Genomic DNA, 13,584 nt, shown 5'->3' with positions numbered 1-13,584 from the left:
GATACTGCCTGTCTGGACGGTAAGGAGAAACTAGATACTGCCTGTCTGGACGGTAAGGGAGAAACTAGATACTGCCTGTCTGGACGGTAAGGGAGAAACTAGATACTGCCTGTCTGGACGGTAAGGGAGAAACTAGATACTGCCTGTCTGGACGGTAGAGGGAGAAACTAGATACTGCCTGTCTGGACGGTAGGGAGAAACTAGATACTGCCTGTCTGGACGGTAAGGAGAAACTAGATACTGCCTGTCTGGACGGTAGGGAGAAACTAGATACTGCCTGTCTGGACGGTAAGGAGAAACTAGATACTGCCTGTCTGGACGGTAGGGAGAAACTAGATACTGCCTGTCTGGACGGTAGGGAGAAACTAGATACTGCCTGTCTGGACGGTAGGGAGAAACTAGATACTGCCTGTCTGGACGGTAGAGGAGAAACTAGATACTGCCTGTCTGGACGGTAGGGGAGAAACTAGATACTGCCTGTCTGGACGGTAAGGAGAAACTAGATACTGCCTGTCTGGACGGTAAGGAGAAACTAGATACTGCCTGTCTGGACGGTAAGGAGAAACTAGATACTGCCTGTCTGGACGGTAGGGAGAAACTAGATACTGCCTGTCTGGACGGTAGAGGAGAAACTAGATACTGCCTGTCTGGACGGTAAGGAGAAACTAGATACTGCCTGTCTGGACGGTAAGGAGAAACTAGATACTGCCTGTCTGGACGGAAGGGAGAAACTAGATACTGCCTGTCTGGACGGTAGGGAGAAACTAGATACTGCCTGTCTGGACGGTAAGGGAGAAACTAGATACTGCCTGTCTGGACGGTAAGGAGAAACTAGATACTGCCTGTCTGGACGGTAAGGAGAAACTAGATACTGCCTGTCTGGACGGTAAGGAGAAACTAGATACTGCCTGTCTGGACGGTAGGGGAGAAACTAGATACTGCCTGTCTGGACGGAAGGAGAAACTAGATACTGCCTGTCTGGACGGTAAGGAGAAACTAGATACTGCCTGTCTGGACGGTAAGGAGAAACTAGATACTGCCTGTCTGGACGGTAAGGAGAAACTAGATACTGCCTGTCTGGACGGTAAGGAGAAACTAGATACTGCCTGTCTGGACGGGAGGGAGAAACTAGATACTGCCTGTCTGGACGGTAGGGAGAAACTAGATACTGCCTGTCTGGACGGTAAGGAGAAACTAGATACTGCCTGTCTGGACGGTAAGGAGAAACTAGATACTGCCTGTCTGGACGGTAAGGAGAAACTAGATACTGCCTGTCTGGACGGTAAGGAGAAACTAGATACTGCCTGTCTGGACGGTAGGGAGAAACTAGATACTGCCTGTCTGGACGGTAAGGGAGAAACTAGATACTGCCTGTCTGGACGGTAAGGAGAAACTAGATACTGCCTGTCTGGACGGGAGGGAGAAACTAGATACTGCCTGTCTGGACGGTAGGGGAGAAACTAGATACTGCCTGTCTGGACGGTAGGGAGAAACTAGATACTGCCTGTCTGGACGGTAAGGAGAAACTAGATACTGCCTGTCTGGACGGTAGGGAGAAACTAGATACTGCCTGTCTGGACGGTAGGGAGAAACTAGATACTGCCTGTCTGGACGGTAAGGAGAAACTAGATACTGCCTGTCTGGACGGTAGGGAGAAACTAGATACTGCCTGTCTGGACGGTAGAGGGAGAAACTAGATACTGCCTGTCTGGACGGTAGGGAGAAACTAGATACTGCCTGTCTGGACGGTGAGGAGAAACTAGATACTGCCTGTCTGGACGGTAGAGGGAGAAACTAGATACTGCCTGTCTGGACGGTAGGGAGAAACTAGATACTGCCTGTCTGGACGGTAGGGAGAAACTAGATACTGCCTGCCTGTCTGGACGGTAAGGAGAAACTAGATACTGCCTGTCTGGACGGTAAGGAGAAACTAGATACTGCCTGTCTGGACGGTAGGGAGAAACTAGATACTGCCTGTCTGGACGGTAAGGAGAAACTAGATACTGCCTGTCTGGACGGTAAGGAGAAACTAGATACTGCCTGTCTGGACGGTAGGGAGAAACTAGATACTGCCTGTCTGGACGGTAAGGAGAAACTAGATACTGCCTGTCTGGACGGTAAGGAGAAACTAGATACTGCCTGTCTGGACGGTAGGGGAGAAACTAGATACTGCCTGTCTGGACGGTAGAGGGAGAAACTAGATACTGCCTGTCTGGACGGGAGGGAGAAACTAGATACTGCCTGTCTGGACGGTAGGGAGAAACTAGATACTGCCTGTCTGGACGGTAGAGGAGAAACTAGATACTGCCTGTCTGGACGGTAGGGAGAAACTAGATACTGCCTGTCTGGACGGTAGGGAGAAACTAGATACTGCCTGTCTGGACGGTAGAGGGAGAAACTAGATACTGCCTGTCTGGACGGTAAGGGAGAAACTAGATACTGCCTGTCTGGACGGTAAGGAGAAACTAGATACTGCCTGTCTGGACGGTAGGGAGAAACTAGATACTGCCTGTCTGGACGGTAGGGAGAAACTAGATACTGCCTGTCTGGACGGTAGAGGAGAAACTAGATACTGCCTGTCTGGACGGTAGGGGAGAAACTAGATACTGCCTGTCTGGACGGTAGGGAGAAACTAGATACTGCCTGTCTGGACGGTAGGGAGAAACTAGATACTGCCTGTCTGGACGGTAGGGGAGAAACTAGATACTGCCTGTCTGGACGGTAAGGAGAAACTAGATACTGCCTGTCTGGACGGTAGGGAGAAACTAGATACTGCCTGTCTGGACGGTAAGGGAGAAACTAGATACTGCCTGTCTGGACGGTAGGGAGAAACTAGATACTGCCTGTCTGGACGGTAGGGAGAAACTAGATACTGCCTGTCTGGACGGTAAGGGAGAAACTAGATACTGCCTGTCTGGACGGTAAGGAGAAACTAGATACTGCCTGTCTGGACGGTAGGGAGAAACTAGATACTGCCTGTCTGGACGGTAGGGAGAAACTAGATACTGCCTGTCTGGACGGTAAGGAGAAACTAGATACTGCCTGTCTGGACGGTAGGGAGAAACTAGATACTGCCTGTCTGGACGGTAGGGAGAAACTAGATACTGCCTGTCTGGACGGTAAGGGAGAAACTAGATACTGCCTGTCTGGACGGTAAGGAGAAACTAGATACTGCCTGTCTGGATGGTAAGGAGAAACTAGATACTGCCTGTCTGGACGGTAGGGAGAAACTAGATACTGCCTGTCTGGACGGTAGGGAGAAACTAGATACTGCCTGTCTGGACGGTAGAGGAGAAACTAGATACTGCCTGTCTGGACGGTAGGGAGAAACTAGATACTGCCTGTCTGGACGGGTAAGGAGAAACTAGATACTGCCTGTCTGGACGGTAGGGAGAAACTAGATACTGCCTGTCTGGACGGTAAGGAGAAACTAGATACTGCCTGTCTGGACGGTAAGGAGAAACTAGATACTGCCTGTCTGGACGGTAAGGAGAAACTAGATACTGCCTGTCTGGACGGTAGGGAGAAACTAGATACTGCCTGTCTGGACGGTAGAGGGAGAAACTAGATACTGCCTGTCTGGACGGTAGGGGAGAAACTAGATACTGCCTGTCTGGACGGTAGAGAGAAACTAGATACTGCCTGTCTGGACGGTAAGGAGAAACTAGATACTGCCTGTCTGGACGGTAAGGAGAAACTAGATACTGCCTGTCTGGACGGTAAGGAGAAACTAGATACTGCCTGTCTGGACGGTAGGGAGAAACTAGATACTGCCTGTCTGGACGGTAGGGAGAAACTAGATACTGCCTGTCTGGACGGTAGGGAGAAACTAGATACTGCCTGTCTGGACGGTAAGGAGAAACTAGATACTGCCTGTCTGGACGGTAAGGAGAAACTAGATACTGCCTGTCTGGACGGTAGAGGGAGAAACTAGATACTGCCTGTCTGGACGGTAGGGAGAAACTAGATACTGCCTGTCTGGACGGGAGGGAGAAACTAGATACTGCCTGTCTGGACGGTAGGGAGAAACTAGATACTGCCTGTCTGGACGGGAGGGAGAAACTAGATACTGCCTGTCTGGACGGTAGAGGGAGAAACTAGATACTGCCTGTCTGGACGGTAGGGAGAAACTAGATACTGCCTGTCTGGACGGTAAGGAGAAACTAGATACTGCCTGTCTGGACGGTAAGGAGAAACTAGATACTGCCTGTCTGGACGGTAAGGAGAAACTAGATACTGCCTGTCTGGACGGTAGAGGAGAAACTAGATACTGCCTGTCTGGACGGTAAGGAGAAACTAGATACTGCCTGTCTGGACGGTAGAGGAGAAACTAGATACTGCCTGTCTGGACGGTAGAGGAGAAACTAGATACTGCCTGTCTGGACGGTAGGGAGAAACTAGATACTGCCTGTCTGGACGGTGAGGGAGAAACTAGATACTGCCTGTCTGGACGGTAGGGAGAAACTAGATACTGCCTGTCTGGACGGTAGGGAGAAACTAGATACTGCCTGTCTGGACGGTAAGGAGAAACTAGATACTGCCTGTCTGGACGGTAGGGAGAAACTAGATACTGCCTGTCTGGACGGTAAGGGAGAAACTAGATACTGCCTGTCTGGACGGTAGGGAGAAACTAGATACTGCCTGTCTGGACGGTAGGGAGAAACTAGATACTGCCTGTCTGGACGGGAGGGAGAAACTAGATACTGCCTGTCTGGACGGTAAGGAGAAACTAGATACTGCCTGTCTGGACGGTAAGGAGAAACTAGATACTGCCTGTCTGGACGGTAAGGAGAAACTAGATACTGCCTGTCTGGACGGTAGAGGAGAAACTAGATACTGCCTGTCTGGACGGTAAGGAGAAACTAGATACTGCCTGTCTGGACGGTAAGGAGAAACTAGATACTGCCTGTCTGGACGGTAGGGAGAAACTAGATACTGCCTGTCTGGACGGTGAGGGAGAAACTAGATACTGCCTGTCTGGACGGTAAGGAGAAACTAGAGAAACTAGATACTGCCTGTCTGGACGGGAGGGAGAAACTAGATACTGCCTGTCTGGACGGTAGGGAGAAACTAGATACTGCCTGTCTGGACGGTAAGGAGAAACTAGATACTGCCTGTCTGGACGGTAGGGAGAAACTAGATACTGCCTGTCTGGACGGTAAGGAGAAACTAGATACTGCCTGTCTGGACGGTAAGGAGAAACTAGATACTGCCTGTCTGAACGGTAAGGAGAAACTAGATACTGCCTGTCTGGACGGTAAGGAGAAACTAGATACTGCCTGTCTGGACGGGAGGGAGAAACTAGATACTGCCTGTCTGGACGGTAAGGGAGAAACTAGATACTGCCTGTCTGGACGGTAAGGAGAAACTAGATACTGCCTGTCTGGACGGTAAGGGAGAAACTAGATACTGCCTGTCTGGACGGTAAGGAGAAACTAGATACTGCCTGTCTGGACGGGAGGGAGAAACTAGATACTGCCTGTCTGGACGGTAAGGAGAAACTAGATACTGCCTGTCTGGACGGAGGGAGAAACTAGATACTGCCTGTCTGGACGGTAGGGAGAAACTAGATACTGCCTGTCTGGACGGGAAGGGAGAAACTAGATACTGCCTGTCTGGACGGTAAGGAGAAACTAGATACTGCCTGTCTGGACGGTAAGGAGAAACTAGATACTGCCTGTCTGGACGGTAGGGAGAAACTAGATACTGCCTGTCTGGACGGTAAGGAGAAACTAGATACTGCCTGTCTGGACGGTAGAGGGAGAAACTAGATACTGCCTGTCTGGACGGTAGGGAGAAACTAGATACTGCCTGTCTGGACGGTAGAGGGAGAAACTAGATACTGCCTGTCTGGACGGTAAGGAGAAACTAGATACTGCCTGTCTGGACGGTAAGGAGAAACTAGATACTGCCTGTCTGGACGGGAAGGAGAAACTAGATACTGCCTGTCTGGACGGTAGGGAGAAACTAGATACTGCCTGTCTGGACGGGAGGGAGAAACTAGATACTGCCTGTCTGGACGGTAAGGAGAAACTAGATACTGCCTGTCTGGACGGTAAGGAGAAACTAGATACTGCCTGTCTGGACGGTAAGGAGAAACTAGATACTGCCTGTCTGGACGGTAAAGGAGAAACTAGATACTGCCTGTCTGGACGGTAGGGAGAAACTAGATACTGCCTGTCTGGACGGTAAGGAGAAACTAGATACTGCCTGTCTGGACGGTAGGGAGAAACTAGATACTGCCTGTCTGGACGGTAAGGAGAAACTAGATACTGCCTGTCTGGACGGGAGGGAGAAACTAGATACTGCCTGTCTGGACGGGAGGGAGAAACTAGATACTGCCTGTCTGGACGGTAAGGAGAAACTAGATACTGCCTGTCTGGACGGTAAGGAGAAACTAGATACTGCCTGTCTGGACGGGAAGGAGAAACTAGATACTGCCTGTCTGGACGGTAAGGAGAAACTAGATACTGCCTGTCTGGACGGTAAGGAGAAACTAGATACTGCCTGTCTGGACGGGAAGGAGAAACTAGATACTGCCTGTCTGGACGGTAGGGAGAAACTAGATACTGCCTGTCTGGACGGGAGGGAGAAACTAGATACTGCCTGTCTGGACGGTAGGGAGAAACTAGATACTGCCTGTCTGGACGGTAAGGAGAAACTAGATACTGCCTGTCTGGACGGTAAGGAGAAACTAGATACTGCCTGTCTGGACGGTAGGGAGAAACTAGATACTGCCTGTCTGGACGGGAGGGAGAAACTAGATACTGCCTGTCTGGACGGTAAGGAGAAACTAGATACTGCCTGTCTGGACGGTAGAGGGAGAAACTAGATACTGCCTGTCTGGACGGTAGGGAGAAACTAGATACTGCCTGTCTGGACGGTAGAGGGAGAAACTAGATACTGCCTGTCTGGACGGTAAGGAGAAACTAGATACTGCCTGTCTGGACGGTAAGGAGAAACTAGATACTGCCTGTCTGGACGGTAGGGAGAAACTAGATACTGCCTGTCTGGACGGTAAGGAGAAACAGTTGGCTTTCACTGAAGTGAGTGAGGAGGCATATTACACTGAGCTGCAGCGAGAAGGCACCAACAAGTCACGTTCTCAAGACAACCAGACGAGGGCGCCATTGCCCGGCATGGAAGGAGATCAAAATGTGCTATTTGTCAAAGCACTTATCATTGGGTTAAAGACTGTCCTCATAAAAATGAACAAGTTAAACTAACAGAGGAACATGTAAACACAGAGATGGAGCAGTGTTAACATTACACTGTTGTCAAACAAATCTGCTTCTGAGATCTTTATAGTTTAATCCTTAGGATCTGCTGTGATTGATACTGCATGTACACGCACAGTGTGTGGTGCGAAATGGCTTGATAGCTACGTCAGTGAACTAAATATGAAAGAAGTACAAAATATGATTGACACACCAAGCAACAGAGCTTTTGGAGATGGGAGAGACGTCCATTCTACCAAGAGAATCAAGATACCAGCAAAAATTGGTCAGACAGTGTCACATTGAAACAGATATCCCCTTACGATTAAGCAAAGCTTCCCTCAAGAAGGCAGGGGCTGTGCTAGACATAACAAATGACAAGGCAGTGATGTTTAAACAACCAAGTGACCCTCGAACTTTCTACCTCAGGCCACTGTTGTGTAAACATTGTAGACAGACATGTAAAAATGAGATTCTGTCGGACACAGAGCACATGGAGATTCTGACAGTCACAGAGAACATAACCACAGTGGGAAAAACACAAAGTATTGTTGAAACTTCACGAACAGTTTGGACATGCTACAGTTGACAGAGTTCAGAAATGACTCAACAGTTCTGGGAATAATGATGATGAGAGTATTTCCATTCTACGGCAGATAGTGAGCAGTTGTGAGACGTGCCAGAAATACGGCAAACCTAAACTTCAGCGTTCACTGAAGCATTGTTGGAGAGAATTCGCAGGGCTCTGCGTAAACAGTGTCGACCAATAGATGAGAAGTACGAGCCTGGAAACAAAGTGTACTACAAATGAGTTGAGTGGAAAGGACCGGGAGTCGTCATTGGCCAAGATGGTGTGGTGATATTTGTGAGGCACGGAGGCACCATTGTCAGGGTGCATCACTCAAGATTGCGGAAAGTAAACGATCAACAAGATGGAGGGGCTGTTGCTGAGAATCAGCCTCCTGCTGAAAAGGACCAAAAGGACACATTAACAGACACAAACCTACCAGATGTCGCATCCAATGATATATGGACACTGAAACTGACAGGAAATGGAGCAGAGACCTTCAACCATGACACAGGTAATACTGTTGAGGGTTCAAATGAGGAAAATGTTAAACAGCCACATGTGTTAAGACAACATGGTTGTTCCAACCTGAAAACTGGACAAACTGTTAACTACATGGACAGAGAAAGTGGTATTCCACACACAGCAACCGTCATTGGACGAGCAGGAAAAGCCAAAAGGAAAACACCAGAACTGGTACAACTTGCAGTACTCTGAACCAGCTACACTTTCTGGTACAGCCGGGTCAGCTGACCTGGCACTTGTAGATCATCTCAGATTTGAACCAATGGAAAATCGAGAAAGACATTCGAAATGATGTACTTGAAACAAAGGATGTGTCATTTGACTCAGCTAAACTAGATAAGCTCAGTAATTGGAGGAAAAAGTTGAGTGTTTTGAGGAAGTCAAAGACGTTGGCCAAAAATGTGTCTCAACAAGGTGGGTGTAATACCCTTAAAGGATCCTTAACTGGAATACTGCCAAAAGCATGTCTGGTGGCTAGAGGTTTTGAGGGGCTGGCTGCTGAAGAACTCCCAAAAGACTCACCAACATGCACCTCAGTCACTCAGATTGCTGCTGACACTGATCTGCCAGAAAAAATCAAGACTTCATTCCATAGACATCAAATCTGAATTTTTGCAGGGAACAGAGCTGTCAAGGGACATTCACATCTGTCCTCCGCCTGAAGCTAAGCGCGAAGGAACACTGTGGAAACTAAAGAAGTGTGTGTTCAGCCTGGCAGATGCATCACTCTACTGGTGCAACAAAGTCAAGGCAGCGATGCTGAGTACAGGTGGAGAAATATCACAAGTGGATCCTGCAGTCTATCTATTGGCTTGATCAAGACTGCAATGTGACTGGAGTTCTTGCCTGTCATGTTGATGACTTCATCTGGGGTGGCTCACAGACCTTTGCTACGACTGTGATTCCTCCCCTCAAAGCGGTTTTCCTGGTCGGTCACAAAGGAACAGCTTGCTGACTGACTAAAAGGGGAGCATCCGGTCTTGTGCTCCTAAAGGCACTCAGTAATGGAAAGTGGCAGCTTGAGTAATAAAAATACACTTTGTCACACAATTTATTTGTAATGGGGAACTTAAATAATATTTGGGACATTTAATTATTTTGTTTTATTTGTCTTTAAAGAAAAGTGGGAGATTTAAGTTAATGTTTGAAGTGTCCCTATATTTCTGCTGTTGCTAGTACGCCTGCGCAGTAGTCCCACTGGGGATGGACCTGGCCTGAGTGTGCTGTGGTAATACGGTGAAATAAACGCTGTTAAACTGGAACCTAGTCGTTGTCATTTTGAGTTAACAATCGTCTCTCCTCTAGTGGGCTGTCCTTTCTCCGTCTCTCCTCTAGTGGGCTGTCCTTTCTCCGTCTCTCCTCTAGTGGGCTGTCCTTTCTCCGTCTCTCCTCTAGTGGGCTGTCCTTTCTCCGTCTCTCCTAGTGGGCTGTCCTTTCTCCGTCTCTCCTCTAGTGGGCTGTCCTTTCTCCGTCTCTCCTCTAGTGGGCTATCCTTTCTCCGTCTCTCCTCTAGTGGGCTGTCCTTTCTCCGTCTCTCCTCTAGTGGGCTGTCCTTTCTCCGTCTCTCCTCTAGTGGGCTATCCTTTTCTCCGTCTCTCCTAGTGGGCTGTCCTTTCTCCGTCTCTCCTCTAGTGGGCTGTCCTTTCTCCGTCTCTCCTCTAGTGGGCTATCCTTTCTCCGTCTCTCCTCTAGTGGGCTATCCTTTCTCCGTCTCTCCTCTAGTGGGCTGTCCTTTCTCCTTCTCTCCTAGTGGGCTGTCCTTTCTCCGTCTCTCCTCTAGTGGGCTGTCCTTTCTCCGTCTCTCCTCTAGTGGGCTATCCTTTCTCCGTCTCTCCTCTAGTGGGCTGTCCTTTCTCCGTCTCTCCTCTAGTGGGCTATCCTTTCTCCGGCTCTCCTCTAGTGGGCTGTCCTTTCTCCGTCTCTCCTCTAGTGGGCTGTCCTTTCTCCGTCTCTCTCCTCTAGTGGGCTGTCCTTTCTCCGTCTCTCCTCTAGTGGGCTATCCTTTCCTCCGTCTCTCCTCTAGTGGGCTATCCTTTCTCCGTCTCTCCTCTAGTGGGCTGTCCTTTCTCCTTCTCTCTCCTAGTGGGCTGTCCTTTCTCCGTCTCTCCTCCTAGTGGGCTGTCCTTTCTCCGTCTCTCCTCTAGTGGGCTATCCTTTCTCCGTCTCTCCTCTAGTGGGCTGTCCTTTCTCCGTCTCTCCTCTAGTGGGCTATCCTTTTCTCCGTCTCTCCTAGTGGGCTGTCCTTTCTCCGTCTCTCCTCTAGTGGGCTGTCCTTTCTCCGTCTCTCCTCTAGTGGGCTGTCCTTTCTCCGTCTCTCCTCTAGTGGGCTGTCCTTTCTCCGTCTCTCCTCTAGTGGGCTATCCTTTCTCCGTCTCTCCTCTAGTGGGCTATCCTTTCTCCGTCTCTCCTCTAGTGGGCTGTCCTTTCTCCTTCTCTCCTAGTGGGCTGTCCTTTCTCCGTCTCTCCTCTAGTGGGCTGTCCTTTCTCCGTCTCTCCTCTAGTGGGCTGTCCTTTCTCCGTCTCTCCTCTAGTGGGCTATCCTTTCTCCGTCTCTCCTCTAGTGGGCTGTCCTTTCTCCGTCTCTCCTCTAGTGGGCTGTCCTTTCTCCGTCTCTCCTCTAGTGGGCTGTCCTTTCTCCGTCTCTCCTCTAGTGGGCTGTCCTTTCTCCGTCTCTCCTCTAGTGGGCTGTCCTTTCTCCGTCTCTCCTCTAGTGGGCTATCCTTTTCTCCGTCTCTCCTAGTGGGCTGTCCTTTCTCCGTCTCTCCTCTAGTGGGCTGTCCTTTCTCCGTCTCTCCTCTAGTGGGCTATCCTTTCTCCGTCTCTCCTCTAGTGGGCTGTCCTTTCTCCGTCTCTCCTCTAGTGGGCTGTCCTTTTCTCCGTCTCTCCTAGTCGGCTGTCCTTTCTCCGTCTCTCCTAGTCGGCTATCCTTTCTCCGTCTCTCCTAGTCGGCTGTCCTTTCTCCGTCTCTCCTAGTGGGCTGTCCTTTCTCCGTCTCTCCTCTAGTGGGCTGTCCTTTCTCCGTCTCTCCTAGTGGGCTGTCCTTTCTCCGTCTCTCCTCTAGTGGGCTATCCTTTCTCCGTCTCTCCTAGTCGGCTATCCTTTCTCCGTCTCTCCTAGTGGGCTGTCCTTTCTCCGTCTCTCCTCTAGTGGGCTGTCCTTTCTCCGTCTCTCCTAGTCGGCTATCCTTTCTCCGTCTCTCCTAGTCGGCTATCCTTTCTCCGTCTCTCCTAGTGGGCTGTCCTTTCTCCGTCTCTCCTCTAGTGGGCTATCCTTTTCTCCACTATCTATCTCCCTGTTTTTGTACGGAGTGGCTGAATTCTCTGGACGCCTCTTCCCGATAGCTAAATAACCCAACCTTCGATTTGGTTGTTTAGGGCTGAGGAAGAGGGGGGCCGGGGGGGGCGGGGGGGCTCGATTCGGTTGTTTAGGGCTGAGGAAGAGGGGGGCCGGGGGGGTTCTGTCTTATTTGTATTGACTCTGGGTTTTGGAAGATCAAGATATTTTTACTGTCTTTCTTCTGTATTGTTTTTAAATCAGCTGGAAATGTAAATATTTGGGACAATTGTGCTTTCTGAAACTTCTTCTCCCCTTCCTGTAGGGATGTACATGGACCGGCGGTGTGTCTACTACCGTAAGCCCCTGTTGGAGTCCGGTACTCTGGGTACCAAGGGCAACGTCCAGGTGGTGATCCCCTTCCTGACGGAGTCATACAGCTCCTCCCAGGATCCCCCAGAGAAGTCCATCCCCATCTGCACACTGAAGAACTTCCCCAACGCCATCGAGCACACACTGCAGGTTGGTACGCACACTGCAGGTCAATACAGGAGAAAAATACTTGTACATTGTCCCATAGCTGTCCTGTCTAACCGGTGTGACGGATGTCCTCTCTAACCGGTGTGACTGATGTCCTCTCTAACCGGTGTGACTGATGTCCTCTCTCCTCTCCAGTGTGTGATGTGTATGGTAACTGTCCTCTCTCCACTCTAGTGTGTGATGTGTATGGTAACTGTCCTCTCTCCTCTCCAGTGTGTGATGTGTATGGTAACTGTCCTCTCCAGTGTGTGATGTGTATGGTAACTGTCCTCTCTCCTCTCCAGTGTGTGATGTGTATGGTAACTGTCCTCTCCAGTGTGTGATGTGTATGGTAACTGTCCTCTCTCAGTGTGTGATGTGTATGGTAACTGTCCTCTCTCCTCTCCAGTGTGTGATGTGTATGGTAACTGTCCTCTCCAGTGTGTGATGTGTATGGTAACTGTCCTCTCCAGTGTGTGATGTGTATGGTAACTGTCCTCTCTCCTCTCCAGTGTGTGATGTGTATGGTAACTGTCCTCTCTCCTCTCCAGTGTGTGATGTGTATGGTAACTGTCCTCTCTCTCCAGTGTGTGATGTGTATGGTAACTGTCCTCTCCAGTGTGTGATGTGTATGGTAACTGTCCTCTCCAGTGTGTGATGTGTATGGTAACTGGTCCTCTCCAGTGTGTGATGTGTATGGTAACTGTCCTCTCCCTCCAGTGTGTGATGTGTATGGTAACTGTCCTCTCTCCACTCCAGTGTGTGATGTGTATGGTAACTGTCCTCTCCAGATTCCTCTCCAGTGTGTGATGTGTATGGTAACTGTCCTCTCTCAGTGTGTGATGTGTATGGTAACTGTCCTCTCCTAGTGTGTGATGTGTATGGTAACTGTCCTCTCTCCAGTGTGTGATGTGTATGGTAACTGTCCTCTCCAGTGTGTGATGTGTATGGTAACTGTCCTCTCTCCTCTCCAGTGTGTGATGTGTATGGTAACTGTCCTCTCCAGTGTGTGATGTGAATGGTAACTGTCCTCTCTCCTCTCCAGTGTGTGATGTGTATGGTAACTGTCCTCTCTCCTCTCCAGTGTGTGATGTGTATGGTAACTGTCCTCTCCAGTGTGTGATGTGTATGGTAACTGTCCTCTCCAGTGTGTGATGTGTATGGTAACTGTCCTCTCTCCTCTCCAGTGTGTGATGTGTATGGTAACTGTCCTCTCCAGTGTGTGATGTGAATGGTAACTGTCCTCTCCAGTGTGTGATGTGTATGGTAACTGTCCTCGTATGGTAACTGTCCTCTCTCCTCTCCAGTGTGTGATGTGTATGGTAACTGTCCTCTCTCCTCTCCAGTGTGTGATGTGTATGGTAACTGTCCTCTCTCCTCTCCAGTGTGTGATGTGTATGGTAACGGTCCTCTCCAGTGTGTGATGTGTATGGTAACTGTCCTCTCCAGTGTGTGATGTGTATGGTAACTGTCTCGTCGCTC

At 49.6% G+C, this 13,584-nt stretch overlaps 1 protein-coding gene across 1 annotated transcript in view; it reads left to right on the top strand.

Moving 5' to 3' along the window:
* The window catches only part of LOC121555472 (ubiquitin-like modifier-activating enzyme 1), an 81,364-nt gene that overhangs the window by 53,677 nt on the left and 14,103 nt on the right, over positions 1-13,584 (top strand). Inside the window, 1 exon segment of the mRNA XM_045213167.1 lies at positions 11,909-12,105. Coding sequence (XP_045069102.1) covers positions 11,909-12,105 — 197 coding nt within the window.

This window comes from Coregonus clupeaformis, unplaced genomic scaffold, assembly GCF_020615455.1.
Source record: "Coregonus clupeaformis isolate EN_2021a unplaced genomic scaffold, ASM2061545v1 scaf0084, whole genome shotgun sequence".
Classification (NCBI taxonomy): Eukaryota; Metazoa; Chordata; class Actinopteri; order Salmoniformes; family Salmonidae; genus Coregonus; species Coregonus clupeaformis.
Note: the sequence above shows the minus strand (reverse complement) of the source record. Positions and strands in the feature narration are given on the sequence as shown.